Consider the following 24,784-nt stretch of genomic DNA (forward strand, 5'->3'; position numbering starts at 1 on the left):
AGCATCATAGTGTAGTGGAAAGAGCACTGTACAAGGAATCAAGCCATGATTCTAATAAAATGAATATGATAATTGCTTTGTCTACCTTCAAGATAGTGGATGTGAAAGCACTGTGTAAAGGGATGTTGTTGCTGTGTCACCCTTCCTTAAGGGGGCAGTATTGTGTAATGGAATGAGCTCTTTGAGATTTGAAATTTTGCTTTTGGTCCTGATTCTTCCATTGACTAGCTGTAGGAATTTGGCTGGGTCTTTTTTTCCTAAGTCAGTTAACTTGTCTCCAAAATGGGGACAATAATAACCCCACAACCTGTATTTCACAGGGTTGTTGTGACAAAAATGTTTAAGGAACTATATCAATGACAGCTTTTTTTTCCTCCTGTAAAATAAAAACAATAATATTTTTACAAGTAGCCCACAGGATTGTTGTAGTAGCAGATAAGAAAATTTTGAAAAATATGAGCCCTTATTATAATTATAATGTCTCCCTTTCTGGGTTCCTTCTCCTCCCTATATCTGAGCAGTGGTAAAAGTGGTGAGTCTGCAGCAAAGGCTGGAGGAGGCCAAGCGCAATGACCTGCATGAAGCTCTGGGCATCTGTGAGCAGCTTGGGGACCTGTTCTCCAAATCTGGAGACTTCCCCAAAGCAGCTGAGGCCTACCAGAAACAGGTAAAGTAGTGCCTTTTGCTAGCAGGATTTGAGAGTACATTTCTTTTTGGGGCTGGACTTTCTTTAAAAAGTTTTCCAAGATGTAGCAGGTGGGAGATTGAACAGAGTTGTGTTGAAGAATAGTCCAAGGCTAAGAAAAGTCAGAAAAGATTTGGAAAGGTGTGGATGAAGGATCAGAGAGGACCTCCCTTATTGTGGCTGTTCCCACTTAGTTGCAGTTTGCCAAATCTGTGAAGATACCAAACCAGGAGTTGGCTGTCATTCACGTCTCACTGGCTGCCACCTTTGGGGACTTGAAGAACTACAGTTGGGCTGTGGAGCACTATGAGGAAGAACTGAGGTTACGGAGGGGCAACCCACTAGAGGTAAACTATTCCTGTCTCTTCAGATTTGATTCTTTGTTTTCCTTCCCTTTCCCAAGGTACCTCCTCCTTTTTTTTTTTTTTTTTTTTTAATAGCCTTTTATTTACAGGATATATACATGGGTAACTTTACAGCATTAACAATTGCCAAACCTCTTGTTCCAATTTTTCAACTCTTACCCCCCCCCACCCCCTCCCCTAAATGGCAGGATGACCAGTAGATGTTAAATATATTAAATATAACTTAGATACACAATAAGTATACATGACGAAAACATTATTTTGCTGTACAAAAAGAATCAGACTCTGAATTATTGTACAATTAGCTTGTGAAGGACATCAAAAATGCAGGTGTGCATAAATATAGGGATTGGGAATTTAATGTAATGGTTTTAGTCATCTCCCAGAGTTCTTTTCTGGGTATAGCTAGTTCAGTTCATTACTGCTCCATTAGAAATGATTTGGTTGATCTCGTTGCTGAGGATGGCCTGATCCATCAGAACTGGTCATCATCTAGTATTGTTGTTGAAGTATATAATGATCTCCTGGTCCTGCTCATTTCACTCAGCATCAGTTCGTGTAAGTCTCCCCAGGCCTTTCTGAAATCATCCTGTTGGTCATTTCTTACAGAACAGTAATATTCCATAATTTTCATATACCACAATTTATTCAGCCATTCTCCAACTGATGGACATCCATTCAGTTTCCAGTTTCTAGCCACTACAAAAAGGGCTGCCACAAACATTCGTGCACATACAGGTCCCTTTCCCTTCTTTATAATCTCTTTGGGATATAATCCCAGTAGTAACACTGCTGGATCAAAGGGTATGCACAGTTTGATAACTTTTGAGCATAGTTCCAAACTACTCTCCAAAATGGTTGGATTCGTTCACAACTCCACCAAAAATGCGTCAATGTCCCAGTTTTCCCACATCCCCTCCAACAATCATCATTATTTTTTCCTGTCATCTTAGCCAATCTGACAGGTGTGTAGTGGTATCTTAGAGTTGTCTTAATTTGCATTTCTCTGATTAATAAAGGTACCTCCTCCTTTTACTGATTTTGATTGATTCCATTGTGTCTCATCTCTCCAACATTTGATCCATGTGTGATTGGTCTTATACTTGGCTACATGTTCTTTCGTGTATTTTTTTTTTCTAAACAAGGTCATATCCTTCTCTTCCCCACCGTCCCCTTAACCCCAACCAAGAAGTCCTCAAAAACAAGTCAAGTCAAAAAATATTTATTAACACAGTCTTCATATTTATAGTATACCTAATACTATGATAAGTTTGTCTCTTTCATTATACCAGAAAGTATTTTCAGGGTAGAGGCAGAGTCTTTTGTTTTCTTGTATCTATCAGTAATTTCAGTATTAGGAGCATAAAGGGGAAACCACAAATTTCCCTGACCTCATTAAGCTTGCATTCTAATGAGAGAACACATATGTATGTATATAAGACGCATATGCATATAGGTATGTTTATGCAAGCTTAGGTATTGGCATTAAAGCATAAAACAACACTAAGATTAGAAAACCACATATATTATGTGTGTGTATGGGTGTGTATATAAAGAGCTCTGCTACAGATAACTCAGTGGATAGAGTGTTTGACATGAAGTCAGAAAGACCTGACTTCAAATATGGTCTCAGACACTCACTGGCTATGTGACCCCAGAGAGATCACTTAACCTCTCTTGGCCTAATGTGTTGTAGAAGGAAATAGAAATTCTACTTCAGTGTCTTTGCCAAGAAACCCCCTTACAGAATCACAAAGACTTAGACATGACTGAACTATGTATGTATGTGTACACATGTGTACACATGCTATGTATGTGTACATACATAGTAAATATAAAGTAATTTGAGGGGATAGTAGCAGCTGGGGAAGTAGACATTGCACATCAGAAGTGCTTTTATGTAGGTGATAAATTTTGAGCTAAGCTTTGAAGAGAGCTACATATTCTAAGAGGTGAAGGTAAATATAGTACATTCCAGGTTGGGGAGACAGTTTGTCCACAGGCATGGAAATGGGAGGTGAAATGTCATATATGGGAAATGGCAAATAGACCAGTTTCCTTTGAACGTACATTTTGTGAAGGAGAATGATATTAATGACATGAGTGAAAAGCTTAAAAGATAAGAATCTGGTTAGTTACTGGCCAATTTATTAATTAGGTTAGCAAATAATAAATTGATTGTCAGTGGTCTCTCTCAATAACCAGACAGATTATATGTAGATTACTGAAAAAGTTTAGAAAAATGGGCACAATTGAGAGGTGAGTGTCAGTCCTGATTGGTGAACTATCAGTGAAGAAGTGGACATATTTATGAGGAAGTGGGCCAAAAGTCTTCAGGCTCATCCTGCTAAGAACTTGACTTGATCTTGAGACTCATTCTCCAGCAGTCTCTTGAGACTTGTTTCTAGATAAAGGCATCCATCTTTGCCCAGACCAGTTAAGTTCAATAGTAGTGGATTTCAAGGGTCAGTCTAATACTTTTTAGGACCAGAAATTTGCCTAGATTAGATTCTCTTTACATTTTAATCAGAAGTATTTTAATTTATATAGTAAGTTATATGTTATTGTATAATAAATAAAAAATTGTTATATAAATGTAAAAAATTACAATTAAAATAATAAACAATCAGAAATAAGCTCTCTTAGTTGGGGGGGATCCCACCCAAAATTGAGAAGAATGTTCCTGAAGGGTTAGATTAATGAATTGTTCAGCACAGTCCTTCAGAGACTAACTTGACCTGCAAAGACTGGGCTTTGAATGAGGAAGTAAAAGAGAAACCCTGGGACCCAGCATTAATAATTTGTTATTAATAAATAACTTCTCCCAGTAATCCCGGAAATAATATATAATTGTCTCTTTGGAGAGGGGGGTAGCATTTTTCACCAAGGGTCCTTTAAAATTTTTGTGGATCATTCTTTGATCAGACTAGCGAAGGCTTTTATAGTTGATCATCCGTATAATATTCCTTTTACTATATACAATATTCTCCCAGTTCTGCTTACTTTACTCTGCATCATTTCATATTGCAGCAGGTCAGCAAAGAGGTTAGAGCTAGACAATGAAATCTGAAAATTATCAACATAGCAGAGGATATAACAAAAAAAATCAGATTTTTTCTGAAATAATTCTATTTATCATTTTCTTATAGCATAATAGTATTCCATTACAATCATAAACCACAACTTGTTCAACCATTCCCCAATTGATGGGAATCTCTTCAGTTGCAATTTTTATTATCAACATAGGAGAAGATTTGACAAAAAAAAATTTGTGACTTCTTCAACCATTCTGGAAAACAATTTGGAACTCAGCCCAAAGGACATGTGCCACATCACTGTATCCCAAAGAAATCGAAGAAAAAAAGGAACTCTAAGTACAAAAATAATTTATTGCAATTGTTTTTATGGTGGCAAAAAATTGTGGTTTTTGTGGTTTATGATTGTGATGGAATACTATTATGCTATAAGAAAATGATAAATAGAATTATTTCAGAAAAAAAAAATCTGATTTTTTTTTTTTTTTGTTACATCCTCTGCTATGTTGATAATTTTCAGATTTCATTGTCTAGCTCTAATCTCTTTGCTGGCCTGCTGCTATCTCACATCTCTGATTGCCTATTGAACATCTCAAACAGGATGTCCTGTAGAGATCTTAAACTTAGCATGTTCAAAACTGAACTCACTTTTCCTCCCAAAAATTCTTCCTTCTTCCTAACTTCCTTAGTACTTTTGAGGATACTGCATTGTCCTAGTCACCTAAGCTTAACACCTAGGTGTCATCTATGACTCATCTCTCTCTCATCCCTTATATCCATTCTGTTGTCAAAACTTTTTGATTTCACCTTTGTAACTTCTGTTGAACACTACTGCCCCTTTTTTCTTCTGACACTGCTACCTTATCACCCTCACATGGTTCATTTTAGTAGTCTGTTGTGGGCAAACTGCCACAAGTCTCCTCATTCTAATCCACTTAGTCATCAAAATGACCTTCCTAAAGTGCATACCATCCCCTCCCTCTATTCAGTAAACTCCATTGGCTTCCTATTACCTTCAGAATCAAATATAAAATCTTCTAGTTGGTATTCAAAGTTCTTTATAATCTAATCTCTCCACTACCTATGCAGTTTTTTACCTCTTCCCAGTTCTGATCCCCATTGTACTCTTTGATCTAGTAACATTGGCTTTCTGTTGTTCCTTGAGTAAAACATTCCCATCTCCCAACTCCAGGCATTTTCTCTGGCTTTCCCCCATACTTGGAATTCTCTCCTTAACCTCCCTGGTTTCCTTCTAGTCTTGTCTTCTACAAGAAGCTTTTCCTAGTCCCTCTTAATTCTGGTGCCTTCTCTGTTAATTTTTTTCAACTTATCCTATGTATATATCTTGTTTTCATTCTCTTCCATTAGATGGTGAGTTCTTTGAGAATAGGGACTGTATTTTGCCTTTGTATCCCTAATACTTGGCATAGTGGCTGGCATATAGTAGGCACTTAACATGTTTATTAAATGATTGTCCTAGAGGCTATAGTTCAGTAACATTTTCAGGTCTATGCTTTAGGAATATCAGGAATATCACATCTTGGAGAGGCCTTCCCTCAAAATAAGTAATTGGAAGATGTAAGGTACTTGGGGTCCTTGTCCTGGAATTAGTGTGAGTATACCTGGGAATGAAATTGCTGAGCCTCCATCTCTCTTCCTCCCTTCTATGTTTCTAGGAGGCAAAGACCTGGTTGAATATTGCCTTATCCAAGGAAGAGGCTGGTAAGCCCTATGAGGAACTGGAACCATGTTTCCAGAATGCTCTCCAATGTTCACAGGAGGCCAAGAAGCCTTGGCTACAGGTGAGATCTGTCTACAGCCTTCCTCCCTGGATTCCCCAGAACTCCTTTTTCTCCTGACAACACTTTCCAATTTCACTTTTAGGATCCTTCCTTAAGATTCTCTCCCCTACTCCACCTCCTTTATGCTTTTCTATAGTATGTTGCCTTTACTAATCTCTACCTCCCTAATTGTCATGGATTTTTCTCCCTCAGAGGTTTAGTCATGATCTTTGATCCCTATTACATTTCGCAGCGGCAGATCCTGCAGCACCTCCATGCTATACAGCTGAAATACCAGCCCCTTGAAGCCCCCAACACTGCTTCCAAGCTGCAGGAGCTAAACTGTACAGAAGGCTGGAGCCCATCCAAGGATGATATCAGTGAGGAAGAGGAGGAAGAGGAGCTGGAGAATAGTGAGACCTTGGAGGACAGTGACATAGAACTATCTGAAAGTGGTGAGTAAATGCCCGAATGACCAGGAATTCAGTCACAAAACCTTGGGAAACTGTGGCCACAGGCTGCTGTAGAATTCCAGCCTTCTCAGCATCAACAGCTTTAAAACTCTAAAGGTAGGGAGTATTGCCTCTCCTTGTACTCAGACCTACCTTGTACAAGGTAAGGCATATAGAGAGTGTATGGTGCATCAGTTGGTGAATTTCTATTACTTGTTCTTGATTAAATGCCCATTGATATAGGCTTTTGATCTGGGCACTTCTTGGAACAAAAAATATAGATGACTTTGTCCACCTGATAGGGATAGCAAGTGGGTAGTTCCTTTTTTTTTTTTTAGGCATTTTCTGCTTAGCTCTCTTCTCTCTGCTTTTCCTTGGTAATCTTATTATCTTATTCACTGAATGGTTTTCAGCTATCATATTTAAGTTCCAGCTTTAATTTTTCTCAAATTTGAGACCTGAATTTCTACTTCAACATGTACAAAATGTAAATTTTCCTCCAGAACTTGTTTCCTTGCTTGACTTCTTCATTTGATGAATGAAATTAACATCTTTGTATTCATATTCCTTCAGATTTTTCAGTTATATCTGATGTCATCTCTTTTGCTCTGTCCATTCAATTAGTTGCCAGATCTCTACTTCTGAAATATCTTTGGCTTTTTTCTCTTTCTTTTCATTCCCAACTCTTTCAGCTAGTTTATTTAGCCAGTCAAGTGTTTTCTAAGCACTGGAAAAGAAAGGGGAAAAAAAACAGTCCCTGTCCTCATGGAGCTTACATTCTGATGAGGGAGAAAACATGTAAGCAACTAAGATTAAGGCAGCAGACTTTAGAAGTGCATATCTTCTTTAGCCCTTATTAGGCATTGTTAAGCCCTCTTATCCAATATATTTGCTTCTATTATTTTCCTTTTCAATTCTTCCATTCTGCTAATTCAATTTTCCAACAGTACAGCTTCATGTGACTTTTCTTACAGTTGTAGGATCAGAAAATTATAGCTCGGGAGCTGGGAGAAACTTCAAAGGCTATCTAATTTAATTATCCTGTTTTCCTATAAATCTTCTGTGACTTCCCATTTTCTTCAAATGATTTGGTCCCATTTTGTCTTTCCAATCTTAGATTCTATTGCACATTTATATACTTACTGTGCTTCTGCTTAGTTAGATAATATGTTAATCTCTGAATCTGCTCTTCTACACTATACCCATACCTAGTCTGTCCTTCCTTCTGTTTCTGCTGGTCAAAAATCATCCCTATCCTTAAAGACTGCTCCAAATATATCATATCCTTGAAACTTTCCTTTTTTCCTCCCCCAGCTGGAAGTGATCTCTTCTCTTTACTTTCATAGCACTTTTATGTACCTCTTTTATGGCCCTTTTTATGTCTTTGACTTCTGGTGATTAATTTTTTTTTCCTTTTTTTTCTTTTTTAATCTTTTATTGTGTGTGTTTTTATTTACTTCAGTAGGCTCCATAATGGCAAGATCTATATCTCATTCATCTTTGTATTTCTTTTAGCATCTTTCAAAGAACATGATAGGGACTCAATAAATGTTTGTTGATTTGACACATGGAATAGGACATAGTAACTAGATCTAAGAAAACACTAGAGACCTCTTTAGGCATAAAATCACAGGATCATTGTTGAAAATATCCTCAGAAGTCATTTAACTAATTATGAGCTTGTGGAATCTGCACACAATGTCAAACAGATGGAAAAGGCATTTTGGGATTTGTGGGAGGCCACTGGGCATGATCTAGGTTTATAATGTAAGAACATGTGTCTAGGTAGCTGTCAGCCCAAGGTACTATATCTTTAGGGCTTGGGATAAGTTACCTATCATGATTGTTCCAGAGAATGAAGGTGCTGAGGAGGAAATGGAGAGCTATGGACAGACTGGCCCTGGCCGTCGAAGACTAAATAAGGTAGGTCTGGTGAAAAGAAAGAGGTAGCCACCAACTTTCAGACATCACATTTTCTATGGCTTCATTATATTGTAGCCCAAATTTCTTTTTTCCTTTTCTCCCTGTTCCCACTTTGACTTGTGTGCATTCTCTCTTCATTTCTCCCTTCATTTGGTGCATTCTCCATAGTGGAATCGTCGAAATGATATGGGGGAGACAATGTTGCATCGAGCATGTATTGATGGGCAGTATCGCCGAGTCTGTGACCTTGTGGAACAGGTATGACTCAGGAGCTTCAAAGGAAAAATTAGGGATCAACATTGAAGAGATTATTACTAGGCCCCTCGCCCTTGATTCTAAAGTTTCCTGTACTAACTTGGAATTATTTCAGAACTTGGGTCCTGATTTCAGAGTCATGCCCAGGGCCTGGGTTTTTCCTTTCATTTGTCACAGGGTCATCCTCTGAATCCCCGAGACTACTGTGGCTGGACTCCCTTACATGAAGCTTGCAACCATGGGCATTTAGGTGAGAGAAGAGGGTTTGGTGAGAGGAAACAGAACTGGGCTCTGTTTGTGAATAAAGAATCAAGATGGATGGAAGGGAGTGAACTGATTGGGAGGGGACCTGAATCTCATAATATGGACATGAATAGAGAACTTAGTGGGGCTTCTGGTTAACTAGTGACTTTATACTTGGCTGGGTGTTCTGGATCCTTTAGAGATTGTTCGCTTCCTGCTGGACCATGGTGCTGCAGTGGACGATCCTGGGGGTCCAGGCTGTGAGGGTATCACTCCTCTTCATGATGCACTTAACTGTGGTCATTTTGAGGTGGCTGAGCTATTAATAGAGAGGAGAGCATCAGTCACTGCAAAAAACAGCAAGGTAAGGGGACTTGGGAGTGTGGGGGATGGGCTCCTTTGCTTCTATTGTGGGATGTATTAGAGGGAGAGCAATCTAGAGTACAACTCTTATAAACTGGGAGGTCACTTTGGATTTGGAGGGGAAGGCATTTGTGGGAAAGGTAGTGGAAGGGTAAGAACTGAGGGTCCTCTGGGATTCCAGGATTCCAAGTGATTGTGATCTTCAAGACAAAGGACTAATATTTGCCTTTATTTCCTCTATAGGGTCATACCCCTCGGGAGACCCTCCGGCAGTGGGTCAAACTCTATGGAAAGGATTTAGATCAGGAAACCCGTCAAAAAGCCCAAGCTATGGAAAAATTGCTTCAGCAAGCAGCCATGGAAAAATTGCACCGGACAGCTTCACTGGGCCAAGGTGAGCAGGGTTGCCATCCTCCAGGAGATTTCCTGGGAGTTCACTTTCCCTTTTATTTCAGCATGCATGACTCCATCCCAAGGGGCTAGAGACACTTTTTATGGAGAAAGTGGGGACTCCTGGAATTCAGGAAACTTGATTGCCTCAGTCATAACTAGACCTTGAAAATAACTGGATCCTTGAATAGATTCTGCTTGATATTTGGGATAGAATGGATAGAAAGCAAGTTTCAGAGCCAAAAAAGACTAAAGTTCAAGCCTCTGTTCTGGTACCTATAGTCTTTGGAACCCTAATCAAGTTGCTCCATCTCTCAGTGTTCTAAGCAGCTCTCTTAAGAGTATCAACTGCAGAAAAGATGCCAGGCTGCATTGATTAAAAATGTTTCCTTATCTGAAAGTTCCCTTTATCAATGAATTCATAAATCCAGTCTTTATTTCTATACCTTTTTTAGGTCCATGGGATAGATTGTGCGAGGCCAGCTTTAATTTCTCACAACTGTTTTTCTTTTCTCCTGCAGCATCCCAAGGCTCTCTTACTCCACAAACCATCCAAACCAATTCTCTGTTTGACCCTGAGACTTCACCTTCTTCCAGCCCCGTCAGGTCTTCCCATTTCTTGGCCAAATCAGAGGCTCAGCATCCTTTTATTGGGAACAGGTCCCTTAATAAGCCCTTGACCTCCCCAGAACAAGGATTAGGTATTACCAGGCCACAGAGTTATCATGTTGGAGGTGAGGCCAGTAGCTCTGAAGGGGACGATGATAAGGTCCCATTCCAGCCAGTTAAGAAGAGACCAAGACTCCTTAACTTGGGGCAGCGAGCAGAAGGAGCAACACTGTGCTCTTCTGAGAGCACAGAGTCAAATGTGGCATCTGCTAGCCGGGCTGTGTACAAGGCAGCGATCCGTGGTGTGGGCAGTGCCCAGGCCCGGCGCCTGTTCAAAACCATAGCAAAAGGGCCAAGTCAGACACCTGTCGCCCAGTCAGCCCTCATTCCTGAAGAAGAGTATTTGAATGGAGATTGGCTGGAGGATGATTTAGAGTCGCACTGTGTTCGTCGCAAGAAAAGCCACTGTATCCTAGACAATGACTCAGACTGCACATCTGAGCTAGAAAGTGATGGTGAAACTATTTGCTCAAGTTCTAAGCCACGTTCCCGACAAAGCCAACTCACTCGCATTGTGGATAAGACAGTGCTGGGCAGAACCAGTGGGAGCAGTAACTCAACAGGAGAAAATCCCTCTGTCTCCAGGGTTTCAGATATCAGTGGAGAGAATCCTTCAGCAGGATACCTGCCAGTGAGTGAGCCAGAAGTTCTTAGGAGAGATTGAAAAAGATAATCTGACCTTGAGAATGTCCCCTGACCATGGGAGGAGGCAGGAAAAAATCCCCCCCTGTACCCGGGGATGCTCAATAAATATTTCTTAACAAGTAGAGCTGTCCATAAGTAAAGCATGTCACCTTGGGAATTAGTTCCTTGTCACTGATAGTCTTCAAAAGCTAGATGACTACTCATCAGGAATGTTATAAAAGGGCTAGGCTACCAAAAATGCCACCTCTCAAGGTAGCCATTTGCATGCTTTGAGTCTATATATTTGGAAACATTTGGGTCCTTTCTCCAGGATGGCCTTGTGGTAATAAACAATCATTTGCCCAGATTTTCTTTTTACTCCTTCCCACAGTGTTCAGTTGCACCCCCACCCATACGGATCCGGGTTCGTGTACAAGATAATGTCTTCCTTATTCCAGTTCCCCAGAGGTAAGGAGTCAGCCCTCTTGTCTGCTTTTCCTCTTAGCTTCTCATCATTTATTCATTTCAGATCAGGTATTTACTGGGCACACACTCTGCACTCAGGTCTTTTTAGGCATTTGAAGAGATATTAGAGGAGTAGCAGAAATAATCTTTGTCTTCTAAGAATTTACCCTCTCGTTGGGAAATAGTCTTGGAGGAGGCAGGATATGAGCTGTCTTTGAAGAATGGTAGAATTGGAAATGAGGAGATTGGGTGGAGTGAACCTGGGGTGGGGACAATGAAGCCAACCTAGCTGCAGCAGATACATTTTTTGCTGGGATGATAGGAAGCATGGCTGAGTAGGTCTGGTAAATCTATGACAACATCAGGTGCCAGACTGAGACCTTTAGCACTTGGGAAAAGAGGAAGGATGTCTAAACGTCCGGACAAGGTAAAGAGAAACCATGACAGGAAATGTTCCCAAGAGCCAGATGCAGGATAAGTCCCTTCTTTAATAGAGAATGAGATAGGCTTAAGGTGACAAAGATGGGGTGGCTTGCTTAATATCATGTATAGTTGGATAAGGAAGAGAACCCAAGTCTTCTGGCCCCCAGTTGTACTTCATGATCTAAACTGTCAGCACTGCCCTTTCCATTTTGGAGAAAAGCAAGCTGGTTTGAAGACAATCACTTCTAATTTCTGTATATAAATATTAACAGAATAGAGAAAGGATTTTTTAAGTGCTGAGGGAACATAGACTTAAGGAATGATCAGAGTTGAATTTGGATCCTTATTCTAGAAAGAGTTCTTTTGAACACACACATTGGTGGGTTGCTGAAAACTGCTGTTCCTGAAGATCCTCTTTTGAAAGATTTGCATTCCTCCCACCTCAGGGCTGGTAGAATAGATCCTGGGGAGGGAAGAGACAATGATTCCATACCTTTCTTCTCTATTCTTTCCTGGTGGTAGTGAAAGACATCCTGTGTCCTGGCTGGCAGACCAGGCATCTCAACGATACTATCAGACGTGTGGGCTGCTAACCTGGCTTACTTTGAAAAAGGAAGGGGCCCTCTTAGCCCCTGAAGATCTCATCACTGATGTTCTGCAGAGCAATGAAGAGGTGAGAGAGGGTGGAAAAGCCTGCCTACTCTTCAAAGGTCTTGATGCATTCTCTTCCCTTCTACACATACTTGAAAGAAATTCCCCTAACAGGATAAGGCCTGTGAACTGACAAATCACCTTTTGTTTCAGGTGCTGGCTGAAGTGATCTCCTGTGACCTAACATCCTTGACTGATCGATACCGAAAAGTTTGTCAAAACCTAAGGGAAGGTAAGAAGCCCACAGGAAGCCAATCAGGATTATCTGGGATTCTTGTTTAATGGCAGACATAGTAGAGTCTGCCCAGCTTCCTTTACTGCCGAAGGGCAGGGTATGAGGAAGGTAGTGGAAAGTTAGCTAGTGAATTGCTCTTTAAGGAGGCCTCTCTATTTGTGAAGACGAAAAAACTCTGGCTACTGAAATGGAGGCTCAAGCATTTGATTAGCACTTAGGCTCTGGTTCCCTATTAGCACTTTATTAATATTGTTTATACCTCACTTCTCCTCTCCCATCCTTCATGGAGATCCCTGGCTTCTTTTCTAAGGGGGAAAGTCAGCCCTGGAGTATAAAGATTACCATTTCTGACTAATTACTAAGATCAGGTGAAGACTCAATTTCTTGGCTATTTGCTTCCTAGAGAAACCCTGTTGAGAAAAGGAGGTATGGAGAGAAGTTATGGGGAACACTTGTTGGGCAATGAATTATTTAGTTCCAATTTAAAAGTTTAAAGCCTATTTCATCCCCCTCATAATATACATGAGGAAAACAATCTCAGAGATGAGAAATGATTTGTCAGTAGTACCCAAGTAGTCTAATAAAGAAACTGGTATCCCCATAAAGGTCCTCTTCCTATACCCACCCTCTTCTATTGTAGTTGTTCTGAACTCATTAAGGGGATAAAGGAGATAGAGAAGGGAAAGCTACAGTCTCAGAGAATTCTCAATCTGGTTGAGAAGAGAAGCTTCCAGATCTCAGGGGTACTGTGCACCCCTAATCTCCACAATGTGGAGGTTATAGTTTTTGTGCTTACTAACAGGTATTATAGAGGGGTTCCTCATTCAGATATTGATAAGATTAAATGGCCTCTGAAGCCCTCACTCTGCTATCTGTAATTCAAGTATTAGCAAGATATTTTAGAAGGGTTTCCTATTAAGGATTAGATTGATTATTTATGAAATTTTTTTAAACTACAAGATTTTTCAATTTTGATTCTCTGAGTATCACTACATGACTTGTGCATAATATGTGGGAGGTGAGAAAAATGTCACTTAAAATTTTATAATCTCATAAGTATGAACCTAGATGGGAGAAGTATATCTGAAAGGAATAATAGAATTAGATTTAGAACTTGAAGAGTTCTTAGAGATCATATATTCTATTCATTTCGATTTTACAAATGAGGAGACTTGATATCTCTGAAATTATTTCCATTGCATCATAGTGACTCTCAGCTCCTTAGCAGGAGACCTAGCAGAAAGAGTTGGTGCTTGGGAGTGAGAAGGACTCAGTTTGTACTTGGTCTAACTTGCCTTATCCTAGTTCTTCTTTTTTCTTAAAAGACTTAAGAGCATACCTAAAATCTTATGAAAATGAATATAGACTATTGACTATTTCAAACTGAGACGGTAGGAATTTGTTTCTATTCCTCATCCACCCTACCCCAGATGTGTTGATGTGAATCTCTTCCCCTTCTCTCTAAGCTGAGAACCAGCTAATTCTTCAGGCTCTGGAACAGCAGGGCTCAGGCCCCTCATTCAGTGCTTGCTCCCTTGCCCTGCGTCCAGCCCAACTTACTCCATTGCTTCGTGCCTTGAAGCTGCACACATCACTCCGGGAGCTTCACCTGGTAGGGAATCGACTTGGGAACAATACAGCTGTGGAGTTGCTGTCCACTATTAGCACCATGCCTGGCCTGACTCTCCTTGATCTCTCTTCTAACCATCTGGGTCCTGATGGCCTTCACCACCTTGCTAATGGCCTCCCAAACCATAGCACCTTCCAGGTAATTTAAAAGACTTTTATGCCTTTCTCTCTGTTTCTCTGTGTTTGTTTGTGTGTTCCCTCTTTAACCAGCCTTACTCCCTCACCTGTGTCATTTCTCGTGTCATTCTTCCTCTTGTATCTCATTTATGTAAGATATTCTTTTTTTACCTTTTTGCTTGCAGTTTGTTTTATAACCACATCATATTTAATTCTACCCCAGTCTTTTTTGTGAATGACCCATTTACTAATGACAGTCTTACATTTTCACGCATAAAAAGCAAATTGTTTCTCCTTATTGAGTTCCTTCTAATTATTACCTTATATTTCTCTTGGATCTTATATGTCCATATTTTCTATTTTTGCAACAAAATCCTGAATGTTCATTTTCTTTTATTCAGGATTATCCTTAATTTTGCTGTATATGATATTTTTAGCCTGAACTCTGATTCTTTTTCTCTTTATAGTGTTCCAAGACTTTTAGTGAAACTGTTACTAGGTCTGTAAGTCATATTTCTATAGCACTCTTTTCGCATGAAAATTGTGTGACCTAGGTATAGTGCATATTTTATTGTCCTGTTTTACAGATGTGGAAACTGAGGCATAGAGAAGGAAAGTGAAACATGCCCATGTTGCATAGCTAGTAAGTGTTAAAGTTGAGATTTGAACCCAGATCATGTAACTTCAAACCCAGCAATCATGCTACTGCACCATTACCTCTTGCCAATGGAAGTTATGATCAAAGAGTGACTCCTGTGTATTTCGCCTCCTTTTGAACACTTGCTGGAATCTGCAGAAAAGAGGATACCAGGTTTTTGCCCTGGTCAAACCTCAAGAGGAGTGGAGACATAATCCCAATTTCCTAGCAGCCCTCAGATTGTTAGGAAAGACATGGTCTCCACTTCAGAGGGCTGGGAGTCTAATTGGTTTTACTCTTTTCATGTAATATTCAGTTTAATATTTCAGTTTTAAAGCCTCTTTCTTAAGGCAGCTCCTTGTCTTAATGCTATAAACATGACCCTCATCCTTAAACAGGTCTTGTGAGATAAACCTGTAATGGAAGACAAAAAGGCTTCCATAACCCAGCTGTCCTGCCCACTACAGCAGGCCAGAAAAGGACCGCTTAAACCTCACAGGGACCTCACCTCAAGAAAGCTATTCTATTGCCTCCTCTTTCTCCTATCTCCTATTCACTTGTTTTGCAGAATCTAGAGAAACTAAATTTGAGTATGAATCCTTTGGGAGATGGCTGTGTCCGAGCCCTAGCTTCCCTTCTTCAGTCCTGCCCTGCTCTCAGTACTCTGCGACTACAAGCCTGTGGCTTCACTTCAAACTTCCTGCAGAATCATCAGCACACCATGGACAATGCCTTGCAGGGTGAGCTGGCAGCTCCAAGACCCAGATGAATCTCTCCATCAGCAAACATTTATTAAACTTCTGCTCTGTGCCAGGCAGTGTGTGAGGCACTGGGAATATAAATACAAATAAATGAAAATTTTCTACTCTCAAGGAAGATTACATTCGTATAGGGAGAGAGCTACTACATATATAAATAAGTACATAATAAAAATAGGTAGAAGAAATTAAAAGTAGGGGAGGGAAGATAGAAACAGTTGGTAGCATCAAGAATGAGTTCATATAGAAGTGGTGCTTGAGGGTAGAGAAGGATTTTTTTTTTTGACTGAGGCAAGTGGGATTAAGTGACTTGCCTACGGTCACACAGCTAGGAAGTGCTAAGTGTCCTCAGTTCACATTTGAACTCAGGTCCTCCTGACTTCAGGGCTGGCACTCTATCCACTGGTAGAGAAGGATTTTATGCAGCAAAGCTAAAGAAAATGAATTCTAGTTGGGGGATGCAGCCAGTATAAAAGGAGTGAGGGCTTCCTTGAGAGGAAATGTTTAACTTCTCTCTCTATAGAGTTCTTTATTCAGAGGCTAGATTATCAAATAGTATCATTGGATATAGAATTATATCCAAGAGGAACATTAGTGGCTATCTAGTACACACCCAGCATTTGACAGAGGAAGAAGCAATCTTGTATCAAGTTAACTGTTCAAGATCACACAGATAACAAGTAGCAAAATCAGAATTCATACCCAAATTTCAAATCCATTATTTAGCTCAGAAGTGTCAAAACACATGGCAGGCAAAGCTCTCTAGTATGATCTGGGCCAGACTAATATATAATTGGAAAATAATTTAACAAAATAAAAATACAGTAGGCCACAGATAATGTTAATGGGTTTTATTTGACATCAGTGGTTCAGCTGACTATACCATGTGTATGTGTGTTGACTCTCCCCCCCCATTCCCCAGAATAATGAAACCTAGATAAGTTTTGTTGAAGAGAAGATCCCTACATGTGAGATTGACCTCTTCCCATTTTTCATAAATCAGGTTAGCTTAAAAGCAGAGCACACTTGCATATATGATTATGAATTTTGAGAAGGAATAGTACCTTAATTGTGGTAAATAATTCCTTCAGATTCCTAGAAGAGGAAAGCTAGAACTGGAAGAATAACTATCTGAGCCTCGAGAATTTCTCTTGGAATTTTGGAGAGAGAAGTATACTTATATTTCGAGAGCTCCAGATAATGTGGCTTTTGGGATTGGGAAAATAGGATTAATTTAGTCATCTCCATAGTCCTGAGTACCACCTTGTACAAACTCTGAATCTTTTGGACTGAGTATAGTTTCTAACATCATTCTTCAAATATGTTTTCCTTGAAGTGTAGGTGCCCGGCACCTGAAGCTATTGTCTCTGTCCTATAACACACTGGGTGTCCCAGCCCTTGCTCGGGTTCTTCAGTGTGTGCCTCACCGTGTTCTAACTCAGCTGGAGCTTGGCTCTGTGATGACCAACAGGAACAGCTCAGGATTCATGGAATCTATGCTCAGATATCTGACACAGGTATTCAGTAGAGCCCCTTGGGGTAAGGGAGGAAGAAAGCAGGCAGGACAGAGACTAGCAAAGTACTAAGGATGTTTCTGGTTTTGGTTTCCTGAGATGAGGGCCTTTATGTCTCCAATACAGTGCCTGTCACATAGTAGTCGCTTAATATTTGTTGATTCACTAAGACAGAAGAGAAAAAAAGACAGTTCAGAGTATAAAAGTTTCTTATATCTGAGTTTGGGAAAAAAATTGGAGATCCTAAGGAAAACAAGATCAATATTACTGTGATTTTTGTCAAGATTTTGTAGGCTCTGAACAAGAGGATTTTCTAAAACTTGAAAATTAAAGTACTGGGGAGAAATCTGTATGTCAAAACTTTGTCAAGTCTCAGTACAAAAATAAGCAGTTACGATTTTTGAGTGCAAGCAGGTATGGATGGAGCATGACAAGCTTTTTATTAAGCTTTTACTATGTGTCAAAAGACACTGTGCTAAACATTTTATAAATATTATCTTATTTGATTGTATAATGAAAGGCTTATGCACAAAGGGGCTCCATACATACATGCCTCAATATGAAAATCCTCCCACATTTTCTTTCTCTATGATTTCACCTCACAAGTGGACAGGATTTGGAACTCAAGGCTGTTCAGGGAGTGGATCTGGCATACAGGATTCAGAATTCAGAAATCATAGAACATTAGGGCAAAGGAATCAGGATTGTTTGATATATGGAGCAATAGTTTCAGCCTTGGGAACCTGGGAGAAAAAGGTTTTATTCAAGGAAAAGGACTAACTTAGACTTCCTAGAGATCATAAGTTTTTTAAACCTCTCTTGGCATGCTAATTTAATCAGAGCCTTCATCTGACTTTGACTCTCTGGGGCATGTGTTAAGAGATCTTTTAGTGTTCCTCTCCCTTTCTTTGTACTCTCTTGAGACCCTACTGTTTGCATCTAGGAAGGCTGTGCTCTGACACATCTGAACCTGTCTGGCAACTACCTGAATGATGAAGCTGTAAGAAATCTGAGCAGGTAACTTGGGATCCAGGGCCTCTGCCATACCTGGGATAAACATCTATCCACCTGTCATACCACTCAAGGCGAGGAAATAGTCCAGAAAACATAGCCCAACTTACTTGCTTTCTACAATGTCCCTCTCAGCAGTCAAACATGAACAGTAAACAGTTTCTCAGACTAGGCATCTGAGATACACAAAAAGTCCTTTACCACAAACACAAAGATACAGTTAATTCAGGGTGGCAGTCGCAGTGCCAGTTCTTGCCTTGGCTGGTTTAGGAGTCATCTTAATGATTTCATGATTCTAGATGCCTTGGTCTCATCATCTAATTCTAACTTACTCCTCACCCACACTATCCTCCATTTTACATGGAGTCCCAAATTCTTTGTTTTACCTCAGTCCAAACCCCGTTTCATTCTCTTCTCTCCTCTTTAATTAGATGTCTAAGCCCCATCTTCATTTCTTTCATCTGTTCACCTGAGGCCTAGTGCCCTTCAATCTTAGCATTTCAGGGGTTTTTGTTGACCTGTTGGTCATTACACATTACACATTAAAACCTATAAACACCTTACTCAGTCCATATGATAGAGTATTTTAGATATAGCACAGAGATTCAAGGAGGCTTAGAGACAAAAATTAAGGAAAGCTTTCTTTTATGGTCATTTGAACAGCTATAAGACTCAACAGTTACTCCTAGGAGCCCAGTAGATTTTCTCTTTTAACTAGGCTGTATGAGGCAGACTCTTAACCCATATCTCCTTGAGGTCATTTGAGGGGACCAAATGAAGCTCTCATTGTGTCTTGAATTTCTTACGTATTTGGTGTGATGGGGCTCATCTATTCATATTCAAATTTTTAATCTTTTTATCTTAATGTTTGTTGAATTGAATGGAAAAAGACCATCCCTAGTAATGGGGGTGGCCAGGAGGTACAAATGTTTGTTGGATACCATTTCTTTCTTCTCTCCTTCCTTCTGGATCTATTCCCCAGTTTATTTTTGTCTTATCTTTCTAGATGTCTTCCTATCTGTCCCTCATTAATCTCATTGGATTTGACTGCTAACCCTAAAATTAGTTGTTGCAGCCTGGAAGAAATTTTGTCAGCTCTTCAGGAAAGAAATTCTGGCCTTGACTTCCTTGGTCTTTCAGGTAAGAACTTTGGTCATCCTGACTTTTCACCCCTAACTCCAAGTCAATTCAGTTGACCAATTTTATGTCTCAATTCTCATTTGGACAGAAACAAGGATATAATGTCATCTTATGATGAAATATGATGTAGCATATCAGGAAAGTGAGAAAGATGCCATAATTAAAGCCTGTTCTGGGAGGTATGGGAAGATTCAGAGGAAGAGGGGTATGGGATAGGGAAAGAGGTACAATCCTTATTCTATAACTTTCTGAATTTGGCATCTTCTTGAATCTGAAAGATAGGGCTTAGCATACCTTCTTAAGACCTTTGTGAGGAGGAAGCAGCATTTCCATTTGACTTGGCCCGTCTGGAATGCTTCATACCCTGATTTTGCTTCTGAGAGTCATCAAAGTTTCTAAGCTCCTTCTTTTAGCAAATTCCTTCTTATCCTAGGAGGACAGTTTTAGGATTAGGAACCAAACTTTGGGAAATTGCCTCCTTAGGATCATTCAGCTAGTATTTACTGTTCAAGTAGGTCACCTGGTAACCATTCACAGCCCTGTTTTAATTAGCCAATTTTCTGACTGAGCTGTTCCATTGTCCTTAATGATTATCCTATCAATTACAGATAGCATTAAAAAGCTCTAGCATTATACTATCTTTCCTGTGAAGTTGGGTGAGGAATGTTCCCAATTAGGAATCTTTGCCATTAATTTCTAAGCTACCTACTAATCATTGCCTCACCAAATTTGGATTCCTTAGCCACATATAATACTTCTAATTGACCAATTAGTAGCTTCTTTTGTAAGTATTAAAATTATATGTGAGCCAAGGAACTATGATTTCATGTAAGCTATAGGATCTCAGTTTCAAAAAAAAAAAAAAAAAAAAAAAATGAGATGACCAAGAAGGTAAGCCAGTGTATTATTATATACCCTTGCAATTTTCCTGTTTTCAGGATCCATCTTAGCCTTTTCTTTTCAGAGGTTGAAGGAATAACGACATTGGTTGACAGAATCAGGATCCAAAAGATATTGATAGACTAGAACGTTGGGCTGATTATAAGAAGATTAAAATTTAGTTGGGATAAATATAGTCTTACAAGTATAAGCCAAAAAGATGGGAACGACATGGCTAAAAAAAATTTCTGAAATAAAAGATCTCATTGCAAAACCACTATGCAGTAATATAATGTTTATGGCAGCCAGAAAAGGTAAAACAAGTCAAACTTTTTTTCCTCTACTTAATACTGTTTTTTTCAATTACATGTAAAGATAGTTTTCAACATTCTTTTATAATATTTTGAGTTCCAGATTTTTCTCTCTCACCCTCTCCTCTCTTTTCTCCAAAATAGCAAGCACTTTGATATGTTACATACACATAAATAGATATACATGCATACATACATACCGTATTAGTCACATTTTCACATTAGTCATGTGAAAGAAGAATCAGGACAAAAGGAGAAAATATAGGAAACAGAAGAAAAAAGACAAAAAAAAGTAAAAATAGCATGCTTTGATCTGCATTTAGACTCCATAGTTCTTTCTCTCAAAGTGGATTGTATTTTTGTCTTGTTTTTTTTCCCCATTTAATAGTATTTTCCCAGTTACATATAATTTTCAACATTCATTTACTGTAAGATTTTGAGTTCCAAATTTTTCTCCCTCCTAGCCTCCTCTCTTCTCCCCAAGATGACAAGTAATCTGATAAAGGTTATAGATGTACAATCATATTAAACATTTCCACATTAGTCATTTTGTGAAAGAAGAAATCAACAAAAGGAAAAAAACACGGGAAAGAAAAGTGAAAATAACATGCTTTGATTTGCATTTAGTCTCCATAGTATTTTCCATCATGATTATTGAAATAAGACAATTTTAATGCATTAAGAAAGGTGTCCAAAATTAGGCAGGCCACAATCCCCTTGTACATTGCTTTGATCATACTATATCTGGAATATAAATGTTAAATTCTGGGTATCATGTTGGAAAGTAGGAAAACCAGAATGGTGAAAAGCCTCAAGATCGTGCTTTTGAGGATCTTTTGAAGTAAGTAGTCATGTTTAGCTTGGAGAGAAGATAGTTTTGTGAGGGCAGAGTGTATCATTTTTCACATTGATGCCAGTGAATAGCGATTTGTTGTACTTGGCTCCCAAAAACAGAATTAGGTGTAAAGGATTAAAGAATTTAGCAGACTGCTGCAACAAATTAAAGTTTGATGGTAGGAAAACTTCCTAGCAATTAGATGCAAGATTGAAAATGGATCCCCAACTCTCAAGATATCTTATAAGACTTCTTCCTGGAGGCATATTTGAGAGAATTACTATTCCAGGACTCTTTCAATTAAGATAACCTCTGAAGGCCCTTCCAAGTTAGACTATGTGAGGAAGGAGTTGGTCCTTAGGATTCCAATCTTGAACATGGCTAGACTAAGCCTCACCCTGTTTCCTTATGGCCAATCCAACCAAGGAAAGTTCATTGAAAGTCAATCAGGCAGCATTCATTTGTGTTTTAACTAAGTGGTGTTTTATTCACCCTTCACTGAATACATGTATTGAGCATCTGTTTTCTGCTTGGAAAGACTGTGCTAATGCTGGGAAGAGATATAAAATGTAGTCTAGTAAAGGAATGAGACACAGATAACATTAACATTGTGAAAAAGGCAATTAAAAGGTGCAAACAATGTGGTATGTGCAATTCCTAAAGAAAGAATTTGTTATTAATTGGGACCAGGAAAGGATTCCTGGAGAAGGAAGCATTTGAGGTGATTCAACAGATCAAGTGAGAAAAGGAAACAGCCTGAGCAGAAGAGTAATAGGGTCAGATCTGCTTATGACAAGATTACATTTAAATGGGAAGCTAGAGTGGGGGAAAAGAAACAATTTAGAGGCTACTTATAACAGCCTAAGCACATGGTAATCATGGGAATCTATTCAATGGGCAGAGGTTGTAGGCACAGAAAATATAGTGGTGAAATTATCCAGAAGGAGACAACTTTTTCAAAATGCTCTCTAAGACGAGGTGTTAAATACAAAATTCAATTTGGTAGGAATTACGTTAGCCCCCCATAATTGGCTATGTACTAGCAGATTTTTAAAAAGGGTTTTGTTCTGGCTTCAAGGAATTTCTATTTTATTGTTGAGGGGAACCTTAATGCAGAAATGGTGTGTTCAGGTGGTAAGCTAAGTGATATGCTTGCTACTAGAGTGATAAGTGCACATATAAGACTACCTACTGTTCTATTACTTACAATCTTGTTTCCTGCACTCTGGCTTTTGCCCTTGCTCATAGTAAGCACTGAATAATGTTGTTTAATTTTCCTTTGCCCTTTAGATGTGAGCTTCTCTTATGTTTCCATCCAACTAACAGATTTCTGAAGTCTGTCGAGTCATTGAATGGAGAATTGACATAAGAGTCTGAGAAGACAGATGCATGATGATTTTCTGAATTTGTCCTTTCTATAGTCTGCTACTACACTATGAATCCAAAGAGTAGGAAATTGAAGTTAGCATTGAAATACAGAAATACCAACTGCCATGCAAATCCAATCAAGCAGGTTTAGTCCTTGCCATTCTACATATCATGTCCTAAGCAGTGCTTGCCTGCTGAAGTTCAGCTGTTGGCAAATACTTGTAAAATTTAAGTTTGTTTCCCTCCTTTTTTGTAGCACTGCAGGCTCCTCTTTTTCCCTAACTCTGGATCCCAGTTTTCCCATTCTGAGTGATTCTCCTAGTTTGGATTCTTCCTGCTCCTGATAGTTGGCCCTCAACAAGCAATCTATATCAAAATGGCCCCATTATGAAGTCCCTTTCCCATTCAATGTTATCATTTGTAAAGCAGGAATAATAATCCTTGCACTAGTTACCTTTCAGAAAGATTGTAAGGAGACTACTTCTAAACTTTCAAGTCCTCTATTAATCCAAAGTCACTGATCTTTAGAATAGTGAATGTTCTATGTATCCCCTCGCATTGCAGTAGGGACTAGATATTGTGCTGGATTAATTTTAAGTTTTTTTTTTTTTAAAGTAGCATTTACTAGTGCTTCTACCCTGGGCTTTTTTAGGAAATTGACTCAGAAGTTGTTCTCTGCACACCAGTACATCCTGATTGGAACCACTCCTACTAAGATAAGCAACTTTTCTTTCCAGTCAGAGATGGTTTTACCTTGAGCTGTCTATATGCATTCTCTTCCCCATAAATAAGGGCATCTGTTTGAGAGATGGTTGGCAAAGGTCTAATTCCCAGAACTCAGACTAGAAGCATTCTTAATTTTCTATGGCTCAACATAATATTTTAAAGTTAGAGAATTTTCCCCACAAAAGGGCTATGAGGTAGGCAATGCAAGTAATAGTATTCCCATGTTTCTGTTCATTTTACAAACTTAGGGAGGTTAAGCAGACCCATGATGCTGGAACTGAAACTGAAACCTAATATTTTCCTGATTCAAGTCCAGTGCTCTTTTAACTACATTATTGCTTGCCCTCAATGCTAATTACTCTCTGAGGAAATCCTTCATTGGTCTCATTAACACTGAGCTTTAACCACCTGAATCTATTACCAGAGGTAATAGCAGTCATTTACATTTCTGTAGTGATGTATATAACCATCTTATTCTCCCTGCCATCCTTTGGGGGATCGGGCAGATGGTAATAGTACCCTCACTTCAGAATAGAGTGAACAGGTGTAGGTCAGAGAACGTCATAGGATTCAGAGCTTGAAAAAGCATTAAGACATCTGGACCAGTTTTCTCAAAATCTATGTGATGAAAAGTTTGACTAAATGAATTCTAAGTCCCCTTTTTAGCTCTTCATCCTTGTCATATTACAGTTACAGGGAATACTGGGGTCTTGGGGAAGATGTTATGAACTTCTATTTTTATTTAATCATATGGTATCCTGTCTTCCTATTCTATAGACTCATAAATATTAGTGGCTTGGATATATTCTACACAAAACTTCCTGTATCCTCTTTTTAGGATGCTCCATTGAAGGCCCCTTGGGAAGCTGCACATGGGAGAAAATTACTTCCCAGCTTCAAGAGTTACAGCTGTGCTGCAGCAAATTGAAACCTACTGACCATCAAGCCCTAGGCCAGCAGTTGGCCTTCAAGCAGGGTCCTAGCTCCGTCATACTGAAACACCACCACAAACTTTTCTTTGGACGCCATTGAGCAGTAACATCTCTTTTTTTCTCCTTCCATTTATGTACAATATCGGCTCCAATAAGCCTGCCCATGGCTTTTAGACTTTTAAAATCCTCAATAAATCACTTCTTTTATTTATCTACATCATCCCCATGCTAATCTCTGTCTCAGCTTTTCATTGCCTTTTCCCATCTCACGACCCTATTTGAAGGAATCACTGAGGGCCTGTTGGAGATTTGATGTATTTCTAGGACCCAAATCTCTCTGGTCACCTAAAATAGGGATAGAAAAGCTA

At 39.2% G+C, this 24,784-nt stretch overlaps 1 protein-coding gene across 1 annotated transcript; it reads left to right on the top strand.

Moving 5' to 3' along the window:
- Positions 1-521: 521 nt before the first annotated feature.
- Positions 522-24,775, top strand: LOC116420715 (tonsoku-like protein; the record flags this gene model as incomplete). Its single annotated transcript, XM_031947320.1, is given in 19 exon segments — positions 522-667; positions 880-1,032; positions 5,762-5,887; positions 6,120-6,321; positions 8,171-8,241; positions 8,410-8,499; positions 8,674-8,746; positions 8,940-9,103; positions 9,346-9,496; positions 10,014-10,792; positions 11,177-11,253; positions 12,196-12,346; positions 12,478-12,556; positions 14,026-14,327; positions 15,511-15,682; positions 17,042-17,217; positions 18,158-18,231; positions 19,292-19,365; positions 24,323-24,775. Coding segments are annotated over 19 exon segments (3,254 nt in total), but the record flags the coding sequence as incomplete, so codon positions are not given.
- Between the last annotated feature and the right edge of the window lie 9 nt (positions 24,776-24,784).

This window comes from Sarcophilus harrisii, chromosome 1 (assembly GCF_902635505.1).
Source record: "Sarcophilus harrisii chromosome 1, mSarHar1.11, whole genome shotgun sequence".
NCBI classification, from domain to species: Eukaryota; Metazoa; Chordata; class Mammalia; order Dasyuromorphia; family Dasyuridae; genus Sarcophilus; species Sarcophilus harrisii.